This window comes from Equus przewalskii, chromosome 16 (genome assembly GCF_037783145.1).
Source record: "Equus przewalskii isolate Varuska chromosome 16, EquPr2, whole genome shotgun sequence".
NCBI lineage: Eukaryota > Metazoa > Chordata > Mammalia > Perissodactyla > Equidae > Equus > Equus przewalskii.
Genome location: NC_091846.1, coordinates 3,861,506 through 3,883,708, shown reverse-complemented (window position 1 = coordinate 3,883,708; position 22,203 = coordinate 3,861,506). Strand labels below are relative to the sequence as shown.

The following is a 22,203-nucleotide window of genomic DNA, read 5'->3' as shown; positions in this document are numbered from 1 at the left end:
TCATCAATAACATGGTAATACGGTAACATCCTTCCCTAAGAGTGTATCTGAGGCCCTCAAGATTCAATTACATAAATTGCAAGATTGCTTTATTACCAGGTTAATGAAATGAGAATAAGGGTTGAGTGGAGGATGGCAGGCAATGACAACCTAGTAATTGAATTTTATCCCATTTTGCATTATCATAGCAGCATAGGTTATTGAAAAGCTCTTTTGTAGTGTTTTACTCATAGTCGGAATTACTCTGAAGATCAGATGAGGTATACAGAATATATTTTAACATAATACCTGGAACATAAGAAATACTGATAAAATGGCAACTGTTATCTTTTTTGCACTTGGAGTTCCGTAAGTATCTCAAAATCAACATTTTCACAGCTTCAGTCCCCATCTTTTCCCCAAATCTGTTTCTCCTTTTGAGCGATCCTATTGAGAAAGGTACCCATTACCCATGTAGTTGCTCAAGAATGAATCCTGTTTCTCAGCTTTGTTCTCCACAGTTTCCAGCTTCTGTTGATTAAACTTTGTTTATTGGTCCCTTTCTCTTATTGCACTGCCACTGTTGGTGTATCGGTCCTGTGTGTCTTGTGACATTATTACTGCAGCCTTTTCGTGGATTCCCTCCCTCTCATGCTCGCTCTCCATCTGCTCAGGCCCCTCCCCTGCTGCAGGTTCTCCAGTGGATGCTGATTCTCTCAGGATTCCCTCCCTCTCATGCTCGCTCTCCATCTGCTCAGGCCCCTCCCCTGCTGCAGGTTCTCCAGTGGATGCTGATTCTCTCAGGATTCCCTCCCTCTCATGCTCGCTCTCCATCTGCTCAGGCCCCTCCCCTGCTGCAGGTTCTCCAGTGGATGCTGATTCTCTCAGGATTCCCTCCCTCTCATGCTTGCTCTCATCTGCTCAGGCCCCTCCCCTGCTGCAGGTTCTCCAGTGGATGCTGATTCTCTCAGGATTCCCTCCCTCTCATGCTCTCTCTCCACCTGCTCAGGCCCCTCCCCTGCTGCAGGTTCTCCAGTGGATGCTGATTCTCTCAGGATCGATCTAGTCTTGTTAGTGTGGACTTTCCATGCTTGTGAACTTGCCATCTCATTGACCTTGATGCATTCAGTGTCCCTCTTCTGTTCTCACCCCAAGCATTGTAGATTGATAAACTTGAGTGCTCCCTTCATCTCATGAGAGTGGAGCCCTGTGAGATTTGTCACCGCTGTGTGGCACAGTGCCTCCTTCAAGGTGGGTGGAATGAAAGTCTTCTCATATCTGTATTTTTGTACATGGTGTTCCTTTTGCTTAGAATACTCTTTCCGTCCTCCACTTTGCCTTGCTAACTTTGATTCGTCTTTTAGTATTCAGCCCACAAGTCTCCTCCAAGAGGCTTCCTTTCATGTGTGTCTCCACACCCCTGCCCCTGCCGGGCAAATCTGGCGTAGATGCCTCTTCTTTGCTTGTGGAGCCCAGTACACAGTCCACTTAATTCTCTTTGCCTTACTGCAATCATATTTTTACTGTGCTACACTAGAAAATCCTTGAGAGCGGGGTGCTTATTATTTTATTTTTGTATTCCCAGTACCTGGTGACACTTTGCTTCGACATGTTAATGCTTCCATATGCGGGGCAGGGTGGGGATGGCGTTGGGGGGACAGGAGTACCAAGATGAAAAGGCAGATCCCTGGTGTTGTGCCTGTGATTTAGTATCTTTTTCAAGTAAGTATAGTCAGCCCTCCGTGTCCATGGGTCCGCATCTGCAGATTCAACCAACCACAGGTTGAAAGACCTACGGTGGTTGCATCTTTATTCAGCATGTCGTTCTTCCCTAAACAATACAGTATAACAACTGTTTACATAGCGTTTACATTGCATTAGGTATTATAAATAATCTAGAGATGATTTAAAGTATATGGGAGGATGTGTGTAGGTTATATGCAAATACTATGCCATTTTGTGTAAAGGACTTGAGCATCCCGGGATTTTGGCATCTGCGGGGTCCTAGAACCAATGCCCGGCGGATGCTGAGGGACAGCTGTGTCTTCTCTTGTCTTAATTGTTTTCTATGATAGTGAGATAGTAGAGCCCGTGTTATCATCTTCATTTGAGAGATGGAGACAGTGAAGCTGAAAGAGTTTGAAGGATTTAAGTGACTTGCTTGAGTTGCAGAATTGGAGCTACGATTCTCTATTTTTTTTCTATTTCCAGGTCTAGATTATTTCTGTAGTAAGTTGCGTGAGTAAATAGGTGGCTGTCAGAAATTGTTGAATAGTTAGAAGAGCAGGTAACTGGGTTTTAGAGGACATATATAGATAAAAAGCAATCGATTCAGTCAAATGGTAGGAATGCCTAATGGGTTGGCACCAAGATCTTATTTACATTTAAATTTTTTTCATTCTTATTTATTACATTTAGCCTCATGCTTTGTTCCATTTCATGACCAGACACTCTTCAATAAACATTTGTTTGAATTTCCCCTATGTACCAGGCATGGTGCTAGATGGAAATAATATAAAGATGAATAAAACTGAAAGAGCTCACAGCTGAGCGGGGACAGCAATGTAAATAATACTGTCATTTAGCATGATGGATCCTCCATCAGATACAGAGAAGAGAGTTGGTAGAGGCGGGGGCAGGGCAGGGGGACCTCACAGAGGAGGTGGCCCGTGTTCTGTCTCAAATGGTCAGGGGAAAGGCTGCAAATTTCGTGTCTGGATGGAGAGCATACGACACTGTCCACTTTGACACACTTTGTGAGGATTTACAGTATTCATTTAAGAGATAATGGCATCTCATATATGTATGTAGAAATCTTCAGAAAAAGTTGCACTTTTAGGTGGCAGCCTCAGATGTATAGATCAGCAGTATTCTCAAGATTTTGGGCAGGCTTTGCCACGAGGATGTGGGTTTGTGCTTCCACAGCTACTTGTTGCACACAAGGGCCATGTTTACGGTCTTTCTCCCTCCCAACTCCACCCTCACCGTCATTCAGGCCACCTTCGTTTCTTACCTGGAATGTGGAAATAACGTCGAAAATCTCCCCACACCTCTTCTTGCTTCTGTAGTTAATACAGTACAGTACTGCTAGGATTATCTTTCTAAAATATTATTTTCCCACTCCCTATCTGAAAATCTTTCAAAGGCTTCCCCGTTATCCTTGGAACAACAGCCAAAATCCTTAAGATTTCCTGTGAGCCTTCTTATTATCTGGCTGCATCTTCTGGGTGTTGTAAAGATGCCTGGTACGTGGAGAGGGTATATCAGTGTTTGCTGTTATTATGATTGTTGTTAATAACCTCCTTCTGTATCCCCCTTGGTCTTTCTCATGTTTGGAAGCCCACGCGTTCTTATCCTCCCTAAGTTGTGCTGCGCATGGTTTCCTTTGCCGTCCCGTCCTCTCGCTGCCCGTGCTCGTTGTGCACGCAGCCCTGTGTGTGAACAGAGCACTGAGCTCCTCAGAGCGCTCGCAGACTCATCCCTGTGTAATCACTGACGATAATTTATCTAATGCCTGCCTTCCCCTTAGACTGCAAGACGAGGTCTGGGACCATGTCTGCGTGGTCCTTTCTGTATCTCTAGCACTGAGTCAATCTTCACTGACTGACAAAATGCCTCTAAAGTAATTGGAAGGATGTTAAGATTGGAGGAGCTTAACTTCCTTTGGTAAGGTTAGCCCGAGGTACCCAAGTGTGCAGACATCTCTCAGAGATGTGGAGATGTACTTATCCAATAAATGGCTTGCTTTAGGCAGAGGAGGGGTTAGATGTCCATGAGCAATTCTTTGAAGTTTGTTATTGGTGGTCCCATGAACAAGCCATGGAAATGTAAACCTCCCTTTCTTTATCATAAAGTCAGAATTAATTGTATACTTACTTTGTGGACATGGTCCAAAACTTTTAAAAAATCAGATGTCTTGCCTTTCTTAATTCTTATCTAGAATATCTGAATGTTACATGATGATAGCCTATATAGAAAGCCCATTTGGAGTTTAGGAAATGACTTTATTTATGTTGTTGAAATGTAGTTTATGCATATAAAGTGTATACTCCTTTCTTCTTTGCTTTTGTTCTGAACTAAGATTTCCCACCCTTGTGTAGTTTGGATTTAGTTTGCATTGAAATACATCTTTAAATCTTAAATGTATATTCAGCTATATTTGGAGTTGTGTTTATGATTTTTCTTTTACATGATGATGTGTAAAGATTCTCCAAACAGTGTTATTTTAAGATATAGAATAATTTCTGTAGCTGTCATGTAAAAATTATGACAATTCTGGCTTTTTCTAAGAACGGATTTAATTATGTTCTAGCACAACAGCTTCTCTGGGGATATTCAGGTATGATAACTGACTAAATGTTATGTTCATTTGTAGCCTCATGTTTTTGTTCATTTGATTCTTTGAATCCTGTTTTTTCATTTACCTAAGTAGCTAGAAGTTATGTCAACAATTTTTTTTTCTGGTGGTGATACCTATTAAAGGAGAGAGGAAACTATACTAATATAGGTATATGGGGGTTGTTATACATACCACAATAAAACCATATTTAAATGACTTGGAAACATTCATCTCGTGGAACCATTTAGTCTCAAATGAAAGAATTTTGCTGAAATTTGCATTTTAAGCTGTGGTATGTAATGGGAAGACGTGAGAGCAAATGCACCTCTGTTGTACAATACACATAAATACTGAGTTAAAAAGGAATCAGTTCTGGACCCTCTGACTGAGATGAGAAGACCACTGGCCCAGCGTGCTGGATGGAGCATGGCTTAGTGTGCTGAGGCTGGGAGCAGCAGAGCGGCCCCGCCCGTGGCGTACCGAGGCATGGCAAGGCGCTGACACAGCTCCTTAGGAACCGTCGGCCACTTGGCCTTACAGTGCCTAGTGTGTCATTTTAGTGACTGTCTTTTTTTTTTAAATAAGAGGTTTTTGACTCAACCTATATTATTTTCCCCTAGTTCATGTTTCACTTGGAATATTAGAGCATGCAAGATTTGCTTTATGGAAATTGTTTTTATGGTAAATATTGTTTTTGGAGTCAATCTGTTCTTTGATTCAGGCTGTATAATTTTGAGACCAAGTCATTGTTATACTGATAATTCACATAAATATTAAATTTGGTTTCTAGTTTTTATTAAAAGTAGCTTATCATTTACAGCTACTATTACTGTATATTCTTAAAGCTTAATCAATATATCTCATTTTTAAGATGTAATCACAGAGGAAAACAACCTTGATAGAAGCAGACTGCGTGGTTACTGCCCACCCTAGGACTCCAGGTGTGGCGGTGATCCCCCCATGGTTGCTCTCCTGTTCAGAGGAGCACAAGGAAGGCAGCAGCGAGTGTCGGTGTTGACCTCTTGAAGGAGTGTGGTCACTAGTGCTGCTTTTGAGCCGCATGCAGGCTCCACATTAGAGCGGAAGTTTCTGCCGGACCCTGCAGTGCCTGCAGTGCTGCTGCCGGACCCGTGGGGCTGGACGGGTGCAGCTAGGCTGACAGCAGGCTCTCCTTTCCTTCCTTTTCTGGCTCTTTTCCTTTTCTCCCTTTTGTTTCTTTGGAGATTTGACCAACCTTCAGTTCACCGTTTCCTTGAACCTTTACTTTATCACATAGTGTTTACAAAGCACTCAGGTCTCTCCACACAGGGCAACGTTGTTAGAACTTGTCATCCCTCAAAGCTGCCCTTGCCACTTTCTGTACAGGAAAACAATGAAAAACTTGTCCTTCCAGCCTCAGGTCACCGGAGTCTTGGCTGGCCGCGCCTCTGGGAGCATCTGGCCCAGCGCAGTAAACGCGCAGTCAGCGAGAGCGCTCGGGACGAGCTGTTGCGGTTAGGTCTGCTTTAACGTAGCTTATAACATCCTATTTCCATCCGTGGTGAAAACCTGTCTCCAGGTCAGGACTGAACGTAAACATAAACAAACGTTAACAAAAGCCATAGTGCAGTCTTTGAGTAGTGATGCGTGTTGATGTTACGCTTTTGAACTGATCTGTAGTAAGGGAAAAACTCCTCTTAGGAGAGTTATTTCTAAATTAGATAATCATATTTGATGCCAGTTTGGATAAAACCTTCTGGTCACTAGGAGCACTTTCACTGTCCAGTTACCCTCTTTTGACAGTGCTGATATTTTTAAAGGCTAGGCAACCAAAACACAAGTCGTTCATTAGAAATCATTTCTGTTAGAGGTGCTTTACAGTTTCAATGGCTTTCTAACCCAGGACATGAAGACTTTTCTCTGTGTTAACATTTGTACTTTAGGGTTAAAAGCCTAAAGCCTTAAATACAAAATAAATGGAAATCAGGACTTCAGATTGAATCGACCTGAGTACGTAGAATTGGGCCTTACTGCATTTTCTCTCTCCTTTATTTTCTGTTACGTCTTTTCATTTGAGCATGACTGGTGTGTTAGTTGCATGTTAAATGTAGTGTGTATGTTTTATTGGCATTTTATTTATAAATTAATAGTAGATAATTTTCCTGAAGGTAGGTATGTGTTTTATAAATTGCCAAATTTCATGCAAGGATATTGGATACAATTATTTACAAAATGCACGTCATGTGGCAGTTATTAACACAGAACACAGTGTGGTGCATATTTAATTTTCTGTTTTCCGAGTGTTCTGAATTTTAATTTCTAACTCTTGTTTTGCGTCTTTGGTATTATATCCTTGCCTTACATATGATTTGATATTCTGTTATAATTAATCCAGTAAGCATTTTTTTAATACATTGTTAAAAATGAATTATAAAAACTGTATTTTAATGGGACGCAGAACAAGAGGCTTATACAGTCAGACTCCTGACCAGGTTGTATGATTTCCTAAATATTACTACTTGACTTACCCTAAATCATGCAATGTAGAAACTGAAAATATTCAGAATTTGGTATTGATATCTTCCAAAAATTGCAGAAGTGTGCCCTTGGTTAAACTTCTATGACAGTAGTTTTAAAATGTCTTACTGTCGCAAGAAAGGTGATTTTCTTGGTAGGAGGTCAAGTCATCTTCCTGATGTGGAAGACTGTTAAATAAGGATGTCCTTCCTTGGTTAAAAACTAATAAATACAGAAATTTCGAGGGGCTTGAGGTGTGCCCTCTTTTATAACTTTTTCCAAAATTCGTCTTTTAAGAGTCTAGAAATTGTATGTACACAGGGAGAAAACTGAATGTTAGTTTTCCATAAGATTGATTTTAGTGCTTTTATTTCTCTACATGGCAAATACATACCTGTAGGTATAGAGTGTTATCTTTAACTTTGTTTCTCCAGGTATTAGAAACTCTGAAACACAGAATGCACTTTAGAAGTAAAGTGTGATTTTCTAGACCAGTGGTTAAAAATCAGCAAAACTCTTGCCGCCAGATGACATCTTACTAGTCTCCTAGTTTGTAAAACATCAGAAGTGGAGCTGCCTGGTGGGGGACAGCCCTGCCCGCGCAGCAGGGCCACGCTTGCTCCTGTGGCTTGACCCTGATGCATTTCTGCGAAATCCCAGGGCTCTGGCAAACATCCTTTAATGAGTAATAGGCAGCTAGGTCCCAGTGACTTTGGGAAAGTTGTGGAATTGCTCCACACTTGGGCGTGCATATAGAGCAGTCTTGAGACCTAGAACCTCATCCCCATGCTTTTTCCAGATGAGAGAATTTAAGTCCCAGGAAGATTAAGTGACACCAAACTTACACATCTAGCTGGTGGCTGAAGGGAAACTGTACGTCTCTTTGCTGCCTCAGCTTCAGACAGGGTTGGTGAGCTGAGACTGAGACTCCGACCTCTGTGCTCTCACTTCCTGTCCTTCTCTACATCCTGTGCAGCCAGGCGGCTCCTGGAAACATGAAGAAAGGAAATTCATGTTGGGTTTGCCTGTAAATTACTTACCCTTCAATAAAATGGTACTTATTTTAACTTTATCCACGTTTTCTTTGGTGCTTTTATTTATGGACAAATAACCATGAAAAATTATTTTCCATGTTGATTCCATTTGTGGAACATTATAGGATAATTTTAGAAACACATGTAAATGCATTTTATATATTTATTTAAAATAGGCACTTTCTAGAGAGAATTATTTCTTCTATAGTTGGTTATAAATATGGATTGATGTGTAGATTCTCTGTGGTTACTATTTAAAACTTATTTTAGCCCAGTTATGCTGAATTTTTGCATTTTTACAGTGTACTTAAAACTCTTTAAATTGACTTTGTAGTACTATCTAATCTGCAAGAATAGAAAGCGAAATAAGTTACAGTAGAATTATATATATTTATAACATTTCTGTCTACAATTTGCAGGAAGACCATGTACTCAGCTGCAGCTTCTAAATCCAGAACGATTTGCACGTCTTATCAAAGAAGCAATGAATACATTCTGGCCTGGCAGAGAGTTGATCGTTCAGTGGTATCCGTGTGATAAAGACAAGCGTCACCCATCTGTTTCGTGGCTTAAAATGGTTTGGAAGAACCTCTATATACATTTTTCAGAGGATTTGACTTTATTTGATGAGATGCCACTTATCCCCAGAACGGCACTAGAGGAAGGCCAGATGTGTGTGGAACTCATTAGACTCAGGATTCCGTCATTAGTCATTTTAGATGATGAATCTGAAGCACAGCTTCCAGAATTTTTAGCAGACATTGTACAAAAACTTGGAGGCATTATCCTTAAAAAATTAGATGCCTCCATACAACATCCACTTATTAAAAAGTACATTAATTCACCATTACCTAGTGCTGTTTTGCAGATAATGGAGAAGATGCCATTGCAGAAATTGTGTAATCAAATAGCTTCGCTACTTCCGACACACAAAGACGCCCTGAGGAAGTTCTTAGCTGGTTTAACTGATAGCAGTGAAAAGGAGAAAAGAATAATTCAGGAATTGACAATATTCAAGCGAGTTAACCATTCATCTGGTCAGGGACTCTCCTCTTATACCAAACTGAAAGGGTGTAAAGTCTTGCACCATACTGCCAAACTTCCACCAGGCCTGCGGCTCTCTGTTCCCGTGATAGACAGCAGTGATGAAGCTACTATTCGCTTGGCAAACATGTTGAAAATAGAGACGTTAAAGACCACTAGTTGCTTACAGCTTGTTTTAAAAGACATGGAAAATGCATTTTATTCACATGAAGAGATAACACATCTTATGTTATGGATCCTCGAGAATCTATCCTCTCTTAAAAATGAGAATCCAAATGTACTTGATTGGTTAATGCCATTAAAGTTCATTCAGATTTCACAGGAACAGATTGTATCAGCCAGTGAACTCTTTGATCCTGACATAGAAATACTAAAGGATCTCTTTTATGATGAAGAAGAAACTTGTTTCCCACCTTCAGTTTTTACCTCACCAGATATTCTTCACTCTTTAAGACAGATTGGATTAAAAAATGAAGCCAGTCTCAAAGAGAAAGATGTTGTGCAAGTGGCAAAAAAAATTGAAGGCTTGCAGGTCAGTTCTTGTCCAAATCAGGATGTTCTTCTAAAGAAAGCCAAAACACTCTTACTAGTTTTAAATAAGAATCATGCACTGTTGCAGTCAGCTGAAGGAAAGATGACACTGAAGAAAATAAAATGGGTTCCAGCTTGCAAGGAAAGGCCTCCGAATTATCCGGGCTCTTTGGTCTGGAAAGGAGACATCTGTGACCTTTGTGCTCCGCCGGATATGTGTGATGCCATGCATGCAATTCTAGTGGGCTCCTCACTTCCTCTTGTTGAAAGTGTCCATATAAACTTGGAGAAAGCTTTAGGTATCGTCACAAAACCTAGTATCAGTGCTGTCTTAAAACACTTTAAAATTGTTGTTGATTGGTATACTTCGAAAACCTTTAGTGATGAAGACTACTATCAATTCCAACATATTTTGCTTGAAATTTATGGATTCATGCATGATCATTTAAATGAAGGGAAAGATGCTTTCAGAGCCTTAAAATTTCCATGGGTTTGGACTGGCAAAAAATTTTGTCCCCTCTCCCAAGCCGTGATAAAACCGTTCCATGATCTTGATCTTCAGCCTTATTTGCATAGTGTGCCTAAAACCATGGCAAAATTCCACCAACTGTTTAAGGTCTGTGGTTCGATAGAGGAGTTGACATCAGATCATATTTCCATGGTCATTCAGAAGGTATATCTCAAAAGTGACCAAGATCTCAGTGAACAAGAAAGCAAACAAAATCTTCATCTTATGTTGAATATTATCAGATGGCTATATAGCAATCAGATTCCAGCAAGCCCCAACACACCAGTTCCTATACATCACAGCAAGAATACTTCTAAACTGATCATGAAGCCAATTCATGAGTGCTGTTACTGCGACATTAAAGTCGATGATCTCAATGACTTACTGGAAGATTCGGTGGAACCAATCATTTTGGTGCATGAAGACATACCCATGAAAACTGCAGAATGGCTGAAAGTTCCATGCCTTAGTACAAGATTGATCAATCCTGAAAACATGGGATTTGAGCAGTCAGGACAAAGAGAACCACTTACTGTAAGAATTAAAAATATTTTGGAAGAGTACCCTTCAGTGTCAGATATTTTTAAAGAACTACTTCAAAATGCTGATGATGCAAATGCAACAGAATGCAGTTTCATGATTGATATGAGAAGAAATATGGACATTAGAGAGAACCTTTTAGACCCGGGGATGGCAGCTTGTCATGGGCCTGCTTTGTGGTCCTTCAATAATTCTGAATTCTCAGATTCAGATTTTGTGAACATAACTAGGTTAGGAGAATCTTTAAAAAGGGCAGAAGTCGACAAAGTTGGAAAATTTGGTCTTGGCTTTAATTCTGTGTACCATATCACTGACATTCCCATTATTATGAGTCGAGAATTCATGATAATGTTCGATCCAAACATAAATCATATCAGTAAACACATTAAAGACAAATCTAATCCTGGGATCAAAATTAATTGGAGTAAACAACAGAAAAGACTTAGGAAATTTCCTAATCAGTTCAAACCATTTATAAATGTATTTGGCTGTCAGTTACCTTTGACTGTGGAAGCCCCTTACAGCTACAATGGAACCATTTTCCGACTGTCGTTTAGAACTCAGCAGGAAGCGAAAGTGAGTGAAGTTAGTAGCACCTGCTATAATACAGCCGATATTTACTCTCTTGTGGATGAATTTAGTCTCTGTGGACACAGGCTTATCATTTTCACTCAGAGTGTAACCTCAATGTATTTGAAGTACTTGAAAATTGAGGAAGCCAATCCCAGCTTAGCACAAGATACAGTAATAATTAAAAAAAAATCCTGCTCCTCCAAAGCATTGCATGCCCCTGTCTTAAGTGTTTTACAGGAAGCTGCTAAGCTCATGAAGACTTGCAGCAGCAGTAACAAAAAGCCGCCTGCTGATGCCCCAAAGTCATCTTGCATTCTTCAGATCACAGTTGAAGAATTTCACCACGTCTTCAGGAGGATTGCGGATTTACAGTCACCACTTTTCAGAGGGCCGGATGATGACCCAGCTGCTCTCTTTGAAATGGCTAAATTGGGCCAATCAAAAAAGCCATCAGATGAGTTGCCACAAAAAACAGTGGAGTGTACCACATGGCTTCTGTGCTCCTGCATGGATACAGGAGAGGCTCTTAAGTTTTCCCTGAGTGAAAGTGGAAGAAGACTGGGACTAGTTCCTTGTGGGGCGGTGGGAGTTCTGTTGTCTGAGATCCAGGACCAGAAGTGGGCCGTGAAACCACACGTGGGAGAGGTATTTTGCTATTTGCCTTTGCGTATAAAGACAGGATTGCCAGTTCACATCAATGGGTGCTTTGCTGTTACTTCAAATAGGAAAGAAATCTGGAAGACAGATACAAAAGGACGCTGGAATACCACCTTCATGAGACACGTTGTTGTGAAAGCTTACTTAGAGGCCCTCAGCGTCCTCCGTGACCTGGCCACCAGTGGGGAGCTGGTGGATTATACTTACTATGCAGTGTGGCCTGATCCTGATTCCGTTCATGATGATTTTTCTGTAATTTGTCAAGGATTTTATGAAGATATAGCTCATGGCAAAGGGAAAGAATTAACCAGAGTCTTCTCTGATGGATCTACATGGGTTTCCATGAAGAATGTGAGATTTCTAGATGACTCCATACTTAAAAGAAGAGACGTTGGTCCAGCGGCCTTCAAGATATTTTTGAAATACCTCAAGAAGACTGGATCAAAAAACCTGTGTGCTGTTGAACTTCCTTCCTCAGTAAAATTAGGATTTGAAGAAGCTGGCTGCAAACAGATACTGCTGGAAAATACATTTTCAGAGAAACAATTTTTTTCAGAAGTGTTTTTTCCAAATATTCAAGAAATTGAAGCAGAACTCAGAGATCCTTTGATGAATTTTGTTCTAAATGAAAAAGTTGATGAATACTCAGGAATTCTGCGTGTTACTCCATGTATTCCTTGCTCTCTTGAGGGGCATCCTTTGGTTTTACCATCAAGATTAATCCACCCTGAAGGACGAGTTGCAAAGTTATTCGATACTAAAGATGGTCGCTTTCCTTATGGTTCTACTCAGGATTATCTTAATCCTATTATTTTGATTAAACTAGTTCAGTTAGGTATGGCCAAAGATGATATTCTGTGGGATGACATGCTAGAGCGTGCAGAGTCGGTTGCTGAGGTCAATAAAACTGACCATGCTGCAGCCTGTCTGCGCAGCAGCATACTGCTGAGTCTCATCGATGAAAAGCTAAAAATAAGGGATCCCAGAGCAAGGGACTTTGCTGCGAAATATCAAACAATACCCTTTCTTCCATTTCTAACAAAGCCAGCAGGGTTTTCTTTGGACTGGAAAGGTAACAGTTTTAAGCCTGAAACCATGTTTGCAGCAACTGACCTTTATACAGCTGAGCATCAAGATATAGTTTGTCTTCTGCAACCAATTCTAAATGAAAACTCACATTCCTTCAGAGGGTGTGGTTCCGTGCCATTGGCTGTTAAAGAGTTTTTGGGATTGCTGAGGAAGCCAACGGTTGATCTGGTTGTAAACCAGTTGAAAGAAGTTGCAAGATCAGTTGATGATGGGGTTACGTTGTACCAGGAAAACATCACCAATGCTTGCTACAAATACCTTCATGACGCAATGATGCAAAATGAAGTCGCTAAGATGTCAATTGTTGAAAAGTTAAAACTCTTCAACTTCATTCTAGTTGAGAATGCTTATGTTGACTCAGAAAGAGTTTCCTTTCATTTGAATTTTGAAGCAGCACCATACCTTTATCAGTTGCCTAATAAATATAAAAACAATTTCCGTGAACTTTTTGAAAGTGTGGGGGTGAGGCAGTCGTTTACTGTTGAAGATTTTGCCCTTGTTTTAGAATCTATTGATCAAGAAAAAGGAACAAAGCAAATAACAGAAGAGAATTTTCAGCTTTGCCGGCGAATAATTAGTGAAGGAATATGGAGTCTCATTAGAGAAAAGAAACAAGAATTTTGTGAGAAAAACTATGGCAAAATATTATTGCCAGATAGTAATCTTAAGCTTCTCCCTGCTAAATCTTTATGCTACAATGATTGTCCTTGGATAAAAGTAAGGGATACCACTGTGAAATACTGTCACGCTGATATACCCAGGGAAGTAGCTGTGAAACTAGGAGCAGTGCCAAAGCGACATAAAGCCTTAGAGAGATACGCATCCAACATCTGTTTCACAACACTTGGCACTGAATTTGGACAGAAAGAGAAACTGACCAGCAGAATTAAGAGTATCCTTAATGCCTATCCTTCAGAAAAGGAAATGCTGAAAGAACTTCTTCAAAATGCTGATGATGCGAAGGCCACAGAAATCTGTTTTGTGTTTGATCCTCGACAGCATCCAGTCGATAGAATATTTGATGATAAGTGGGCCCCACTGCAGGGCCCAGCGCTTTGTGTGTATAACAACCAGCCTTTTACAGAAGATGATGTCAGAGGAATTCAGAATCTTGGAAAAGGCACCAAAGAAGGAAATCCTTGTAAAACTGGACAATATGGAATAGGATTCAATTCTGTATACCATATTACAGACTGTCCTTCTTTCATTTCTGGCAATGACATCCTGTGTATTTTTGATCCTCATGCCAGGTACGCACCTGGAGCCACATCCATTAGTCCTGGACGCATGTTTAGAGATTTGGATGCGGATTTTAGGACACAGTTCTCAGATGTTCTGGATCTTTATTTGGGAAGCCATTTTAAACTGGATAATTGCACAATGTTTAGATTTCCTCTTCGTAGTGCAGAAATGGCAAAAGTTTCAGAAATATCTTCAGTTCCGTCATCAGACAGAATGGTCCAGAATCTTTTGGACAAATTGCGGTCAGATGGTGCAGAACTTTTAATGTTTCTTAATCACATGGAAAAAATTTCTATTTGTGAAATAGATAAAGCTAGTGGAGCTCTGAATGTTCTGTATTCCGTAAAGGGCAAAATCACTGATGGAGACAGACTGAAAAGGAAGCAATTTCATGCATCTGTAATTGATAGTGTTACTAAAAAGAGGCAGCTCAAAGACATACCCGTTCAACAGATAACCTATACTATGGATACGGAGGACTCTGAAGGAAATCTCACTACATGGTTAATTTGTAATAGATCGGGGTTTTCAAGTATGGAAAAAGTGTCTAAGAGCGTTATATCAGCTCACAAGAACCAAGACATTACTCTCTTTCCGCGCGGTGGAGTAGCTGCCTGCATTACTCACAACTATAAGAAACCCCACAGGGCCTTCTGCTTTTTGCCGCTCTCTTTGGAGACGGGATTGCCGTTTCATGTGAATGGCCACTTTGCCCTAGATTCAGCCAGAAGAAACCTGTGGCGTGATGATAATGGAGTTGGTGTGCGAAGTGACTGGAACAACAGCTTGATGACAGCATTAATAGCTCCTGCATATGTTGAATTATTAATCCAGTTAAAAAAGCGCTATTTCCCTGGGTCTGACCCAACATTATCGGTTCTACAGAACACGCCTATTCATGTGGTAAAGGACACTTTAAAGAAGTTTTTATCATTTTTCCCAGTTAACAGGCTGGATCTACAACCAGACTTGTATTGCCTGGTGAAGGCTCTGTACAGCTGCATTCATGAGGACATGAAACGTCTTTTACCTGTTGTGCGGGCTCCCAATATTGACGGCTCTGACTTGCACTCTGCAGTTATAATTACTTGGATTAATATGTCTACTTCAAATAAAACTAGACCATTTTTTGACAATTTACTGCAAGATGAATTACAGCACCTTAAAAATGCAGATTATAATATCACAACACGCAAAACGGTAGCAGAGAATGTCTATAGACTGAAACACCTACTTTTAGAAATTGGTTTCAACTTGGTTTATAACTGTGATGAAACTGCTAATCTTTACCACTGTCTTATAGACGCAGATATTCCTGTTAGTTACGTAACTCCCGCTGATGTTAGGTCTTTTTTAATGACATTTTCCTCTCCTGATACTAATTGCCATATTGGGAAGCTGCCTTGTCGTCTCCAGCAGACGAACCTAAAACTTTTTCATAGTTTAAAACTTTTGGTTGATTATTGTTTTAAGGATGCAGAAGAAAATGAGATTGAAGTGGAGGGACTGCCCCTGCTCATTACACTGGACAGTGTTTTGCAAACTTTTGATGCAAAACGACCCAAGTTTCTGACAACATACCATGAATTGATTCCATCCCGCAAAGACTTGTTCATGAATACATTATTTTTGAAATACAGTAATATTTTGTTGAACTGTAAAGTTGCAAAAGTGTTTGATATTTCCAGCTTTGCGGATTTGCTGTCCTCTGTATTGCCTCGTGAATATAAGACCAAAAATTGTACAAAGTGGAAAGACAATTTTGCAAGTGAGTCTTGGCTTAAGAATACATGGCATTTTATCAGCGAATCTGTAAGTGTGAAGGAAGAGCAAGAAGAAACAAAACCGGTATTTGATGTTGTTGTTGATACCCTAAAAGACTGGGCATTGCTTCCTGGAACAAAGTTCACCGTGTCAGCCAATCAGCTTGTGGTCCCTGAAGGGGACGTTCTGCTCCCTCTAAGCCTGATGCACATTGCAGTTTTTCCAAATGCCCAGAGTGATAAAGTTTTTCATGCTCTCATGAAAGCTGGCTGTATTCAGCTTGCTTTGAACAAAATCTGCTCCAAAGACAGTGCATTTGTCCCTCTGTTGTCATGTCACACTGCAAACATAGAGAGCCCCGCAAGCATTTTGAAGGCTCTACATTATATGGTCCAAACTTCAACATTTAGAACTGAAAAATTAGTAGAAAATGACTTTGAAGCACTTTTGATGTATTTCAACTGCAATTTGAGTCACTTGATGTCTCAAGATGACATAAAGATTTTAAAATCACTTCCATGCTACAAATCCATCAGTGGTCGCTATATGAGCATTGCAAAATTTGGAGCATGCTGTGTACTTACAAAAAGTATTCCTTCAGCTGAAGTGGAAAAATGGACACAATCGTCACCATCTGCATTTCTTGAAGAAAAAATACACTTAAAAGAACTCTATGAAGTGCTGGGTTGTGTACCTGTAGATGATCTTGAGGTATATTTGAAACACCTCTTACCAAAAATTGAAAATCTCTCTTACGATGCAAAATTAGAGCACTTGATCTATCTCAAGAATAGATTATCAAGTATTGAGGAACTGTCAGAGATCAAGGAACAACTTTTTGAAAAACTGGAAAGTTTATTGATCATCTATGATGCTAACAGTCGACTAAAGCAAGCAAAACATTTCTATGATAGAACTGTGAGAGTTTTTGAAGTTATGCTTCCTGAGAAATTGTTTATTCCTAAAGACTTCTTTAAAAAATTGGAACAACTTATAAAACCCAAAAATCAAGTTGCATTTATGACATCCTGGGTAGAATTCTTAAGAAATATTGGACTAAAATACATACTTTCCCAGCAGCAGTTGTTACAGTTTGCTAAGGAAATCAGTGTGAGAGCTACCACAGAAAACTGGTCTAAGGAAACATTGCAGAATACAGTTGATATCCTTCTCCATCATATCTTCCAAGAACGAATGGATTTGTTATCTGGAAATTTTTTGAAAGAACTGTCTTTAATACCCTTCTTATGTCCTGAGCGGGCCCCTGCTGAATTTATTAGATTTCATCCTCAGTATCAAGAGGTAAATGGAACACTTCCTCTTATAAAGTTCAACGGAGCACAAGTAAATCCAAAGTTTAAGCAGTGTGATGTGCTCCAGCTGTTGTGGACATCCTGCCCCATTCTCCCAGAGAAAGCCACGCCCTTGAGTATCAAAGAACAAGAAGGTAGTGACCTTGGTCCACAAGAACAGCTCGAACAAGTTTTAAGTATGCTTAATGTTAACCTGGATCCCCCTCTTGATAAGGTCATTAATAACTGCAGAAACATATGCAACATAACAACTTTGGATGAAGAAATGGTAAAAACTAGAGCAAAGGTCTTAAGGAGCATCTATGAATTTCTCAGTGCAGAAAAAAGAGAGTTTCGTTTTCAGCTGCGCGGGGTTGCTTTTGTGATGGTAGAAGATGGTTGGAAACTTCTGAAACCTGAGGAGGTAGTGATAAATCTAGAATATGAATCTGATTTCAAACCTTACTTGTACAAGCTACCTTTAGAACTTGGCACTTTTCATCAGTTGTTCAAACATTTAGGTACTGAAGATATTATTTCAACTAAGCAGTATGTTGAAGTGTTGAGCCGCATATTCAAAAATTCTGAAGGAAAACAGTTAGATCCTAATGAAATGCGTACAGTGAAGAGAGTAGTTTCTGGCTTGTTCAGGAGTCTACAGAATGATTCAGTCAAGGTGAGGAATGATCTTGAGAATGTACGAGACCTCGCACTTTACCTTCCCAGCCAGGATGGTAGATTGGTGAAGTCGAGCATCTTAGTGTTTGATGATGCCCCACATTACAAAAGCAGAATCCAGGGCAACATTGGCGTGCAGATGTTGGTTGATCTCAGCCAGTGCTACCTCGGGAAGGACCATGGATTCCATACGAAGTTGATTATGCTCTTTCCTCAGAAACTCAGACCTCGTTTGTTGAGCAGTATACTTGAAGAACAGTTAGATGAAGAGGCTCCCAAAGTCTGTCAGTTCGGAGCGTTGTGTTCTCTTCAGGGACGACTGCAGTTACTCTTGTCTTCTGAACAGTTCATTACAGGACTAATTAGAATTATGAAGCATGAAAATGATAATGCTTTCCTGGCCAATGAAGAAAAAGCCATAAGACTTTGCAAAGCCCTAAGAGAAGGATTGAAAGTGTCCTGTTTTGAAAAACTTCAAACGACATTAAGAGTTAAAGGTTTTAATCCTATTCCCCACAGTAGAAGTGAGACTTTTGCCTTTTTGAAGAGATTTGGTAATGCAGTCATCCTGCTCTACATCCAACACTCAGACAGCAAAGACATTAATTTCCTGTTAGCATTAGCAATGACGCTGAAGTCAGCGACTGACAATTTGATTTCTGACACTTCATATTTAATTGCTATGCTAGGATGCAATGATATTTACAGGATCAGTGAGAAACTTGACAGTTTAGGAGTGAAATATGACTCTTCAGAACCATCAAAACTTGAACTTCCACTGCCCGGCACTCCAATACCTGCTGAAATTCATTACACTCTGCTTATGGATCCAATGAATGTCTTTTACCCCGGAGAATATGTTGGGTACCTCGTGGATGCCGAAGGTGGTGATATCTATGGGTCGTACCAGCCAACATACACATATGCAATTATTGTACAAGAAGTCGAAAGAGAAGATGCTGATAATTCTAGTTTTCTGGGAAAGATATATCAGATTGATATTGGTTATAGTGAGTATAAAATAGTTAGCTCTCTTGATCTGTATAAGTTTTCAAGGCCTGAGGAAAGCTCTCAAAGCAGGGACAGTGCCCCTTCTACACCAACCAGCCCTACCGAGTTCCTCGCCCCTGGTCTGCGGAGCGTGCCTCCTCTCTTCCCTGGTAGAGAGAGCCACAAGGCCTCATCTTCGAAACATCCTTCCCCCAAAAAGCTGAAGGTGAATTCTTTACCAGACATTTTGAAAGAGGTGACGTCAGTGGTAGAGCAAGCTTGGAAGCTTCCTGAATCTGAGAGAAAAAAGATTATTAGGCGATTGTATTTGAAGTGGCACCCTGACAAAAATCCAGAGAATCACGACATTGCTAATGAAGTTTTTAAACATTTGCAGAATGAAATTAACAGACTAGAGAAACAGGCATTTCTAGATCAAAATGCAGACAGAGCCTCAAGGCGAACATTTTCAACCTCAGCATCCCGCTTTCAGTCAGACAAGTTCTCATTTCAAAGGTTTTATACTTCATGGAATCAAGAAGCAACAAGCCATAAATCTGAAAGGCAACAACAAAATAAAGAAAAATGCCCACCTTCTGCTGGACAGACTTACTCTCAAAGGTTCTTTGTTCCTCCCACGTTCAAGTCAGCTGGTAATCCAGTTGAAGCGCGGAGATGGTTAAGACAAGCCAGAGCAAATTTCTCAGCTGCCAGGAATGACCTTCATAAAAACGCCAATGAATGGGTGTGCTTTAAATGTTTCCTTTCTACCAAGTTAGCTTTGATTGCTGCTGACTATGCTGTGAGGGGCAAGTCTGATAAAGATGTGAAGCCAACTGCACTTGCTCAGAAAATAGAGGAGTATAGTCAGCAACTTGAAGGACTGACAAATGACGTCCACACATTGGAAGCTTACGGTGTGGATAGTTTAAAAACCAGATATCCTGATTTGCTTCCTTTCCCACAGATCCCAAACGACAGGTTCACTTCTGAGGTTGCTATGAGGGTGATGGAATGCACTGCCTGTATCATCATAAAACTTGAAAATTTTATACAACAAAAGGTGTGAAAGTATTAAAGAAAGCAGAGCTAGATGTTGAGTGTGTTGGAGCACAAATAGGAATTGCTGTATGTTTAAGCTTCATTGTCAGTGATTTCGGATTGGTGAAGCACATCGCAGGTGGTTCAGGAAGAATTTTGGAGTTGTTATTTCCGTGAATATCAGCAGAAGACCTGACCTTGACTGAATCTAAAAGAAAATTATTTTGATGACGGTGGTGAGCTGCACGCTTGTTAGATGTATGTGAATGGTTAGGACGGCACATTATTGAACTGCACTTTATATAACCAAAGCTTAGCAGTGTGTTAGATAAGAATCTGCGTATGTCTGGTTAGGATGAAGTTAATTTTATGTTTTTAACACGGTATTTTTGAAGGAGCTAATGAAACACTGGACATATCATTGGTTTAAACAAATAAGGGGAATTGAGTCTTTGAGTTTATCATTTCTCTAAGTGGATCCTCTTTTGGATGCATTATTTTCTTATCAGCTGGTTCTGATTATGAATTTGTTGCAGTTTTACATCTTAAACACTCAGTACATTTAAGAAATGGTACAGTATTTTAATCCTGAATATTACTTGATTAAGAATATGCAGGTAGTACTTCTTAGGGTGCACTGAGTGCACTTTACATCTTTATTTTAAATTTTTTTTACACCTTATGTTTACAGGCTTCCTATTTCATGAAGATAGCATGTGGAGAGCTCAAAACGGTAGCAGTTCTTATCACCAGATGCTGATAGAGCTCCCAAGAACTGCTCACCAGAACAGTGCTTACCAATGGTTAGAGCATTGGCTTCCTGTTTGGTGTACATATTTTCCACAAATGTTGTAAATTATATAGTGTGGCTGAACAGGATGTAATCTTTTGTTGTCTAAAGGTGCTGCAGTTAAGAAAAAATCTTTTGTCTTTCAACATGGCCCTTAGTGGAGTTTTTTGGATTTTACTTTGAAAACATTAAAAAATTGTAAAATCATCGTGACAATATCCAGTTGTTTATAAAAGGAATTGGCAGCTCGTATTCCCCATGAATGATTCAGAACTGACGTTTAGTTTCATCGTGTTTGAGCATCCTGCCATACCTATTTACTTTAACATATTTCTTTTGTAGAGTGTAAGAGAAAGGTGATGATAAATAGTTTATGTAAGTGTGCTGGCTGTAAATGATGCTGAATATAATATTTTATGCAATTAAGGGCTTATGGAACGTATTAAAGTTTTTTTACTTTTATTGATAATAAGGAATGTTTGCGCCTCCACTATTGTATTGTTTCTGGATATGAAGCCATGTAATTATTTCTGCTGTTATAAGTGCCATAATTTTAATAAAGCAAATGTATATATGAAATCATTGTAACTGGTATTTCCTGAGAAAGTTCATTGAAAGTAAAACTTAATATCTTCCTATATTACGTTTTGCTATGTGTGTGTTTATTGGAAATATTAGGATAGAATTTTCCTGTGTATTTTATACTGAAATTTTATTTGGTTTCTTTTTATGATTGAATATAAAGTGTTTGACATATACTAGGTTTATTAGGTGGTCATTGACTTGGTTAAGAGTCTATTTGTCTATTTTATTTCCCCTTTGTAGGGAATAAGATTAGTTGATTCCATGGCATATGTATGTATTTGGAAATAGATACATTGTATGCGGTTCTCGGTTAGGTGGAGGCTGAAGTGAGATTTTCCTTGCCTCGGGAGAGGCTGCGTGTCTGGGGCCAGTTTACGCCTGAGCCCGACACACGGGAAATGTTGTCCGTCTTTAGACCTGAGGCGCCAGTCTTCCAAGGTCGGCCGAACAGGCTGATAGTTCTCTGTTCGGGGTCGACCCAAATGCAGGGTCTTCAGCTTTCTGGGACTTTCTTCAGAAGTGCTGTTTGCTACTTTGAAACTCAGATTCAGCACCTGGAATATATTTTGTTGCTTTTGATTATTAAAATTTACACAGAAAACCTTTTCTGGCCCTTGTGATAGTTGATCTAGTTGGAGTTTTGTGGTTTTTTTCCTAAACTTTGTTTTTAAGAAAAATACAGGTTCATAATCTTGTATATGAAGCCCTTGGATCCAAATGTATTCCAGAATTGGGTTTTAGAAAGTTTATACAATGCGCATAACTCGTTGACGGAGGACTCCCGTCTGGGTCGGGCAGCAGCCTTGAATCAAACACATTGGTATTTCTGCAGTGAAAGCTGTGGATGCTCGCACTCAATTGAATACATAGGCCTGATGAGTAGCCTCATCTAAATTTCGGTCAGGTTTTGCTACCAATAGTTTACAGCAGATATATTTGGAAAGTTTTCATTTTGGGGAGCTTCTAGATTTTGAAATGCAGCCTAAGGAATTTTGGGTCTGAACTAATTTTTGTGTTTTATTATTTTATGC

The 22,203-nt window shown here is 39.8% G+C and overlaps 1 protein-coding gene and 1 long non-coding RNA gene across 6 annotated transcripts in view; one reads left to right on the top strand and one right to left on the bottom strand.

The window, feature by feature from the left end:
* The window catches only part of SACS (sacsin molecular chaperone), an 83,054-nt gene extending 61,824 nt beyond the window's left edge, over nucleotides 1–21,230 (top strand). For 2 of the 5 annotated variants that reach the window (XM_070578586.1, XM_070578589.1), the window contains 2 exons: nucleotides 4,292–4,318; nucleotides 8,268–21,230. In XM_070578586.1, coding sequence (XP_070434687.1) covers nucleotides 4,292–4,318; nucleotides 8,268–19,825 — 11,585 coding nt within the window. In that variant the 3' untranslated portion in view covers nucleotides 19,826–21,230. Of the gene's footprint in view, nucleotides 1–4,291; nucleotides 4,319–7,613; nucleotides 7,887–8,267 lie in introns of those variants that run through there. The other 3 variants (XM_070578587.1, XM_070578588.1, XM_070578590.1) reach the window with 2 other exon arrangements.
* LOC139076407 (uncharacterized) lies at nucleotides 5,097–7,792 on the bottom strand. The gene is made up of 3 exons (XR_011527993.1): nucleotides 7,660–7,792; nucleotides 7,209–7,260; nucleotides 5,097–5,883 (listed from the first exon to the last, which is right to left on the bottom strand). It is a non-coding gene; the product is annotated as an uncharacterized lncRNA (long non-coding RNA).
* Nucleotides 21,231–22,203: the final 973 nt, after the last annotated feature.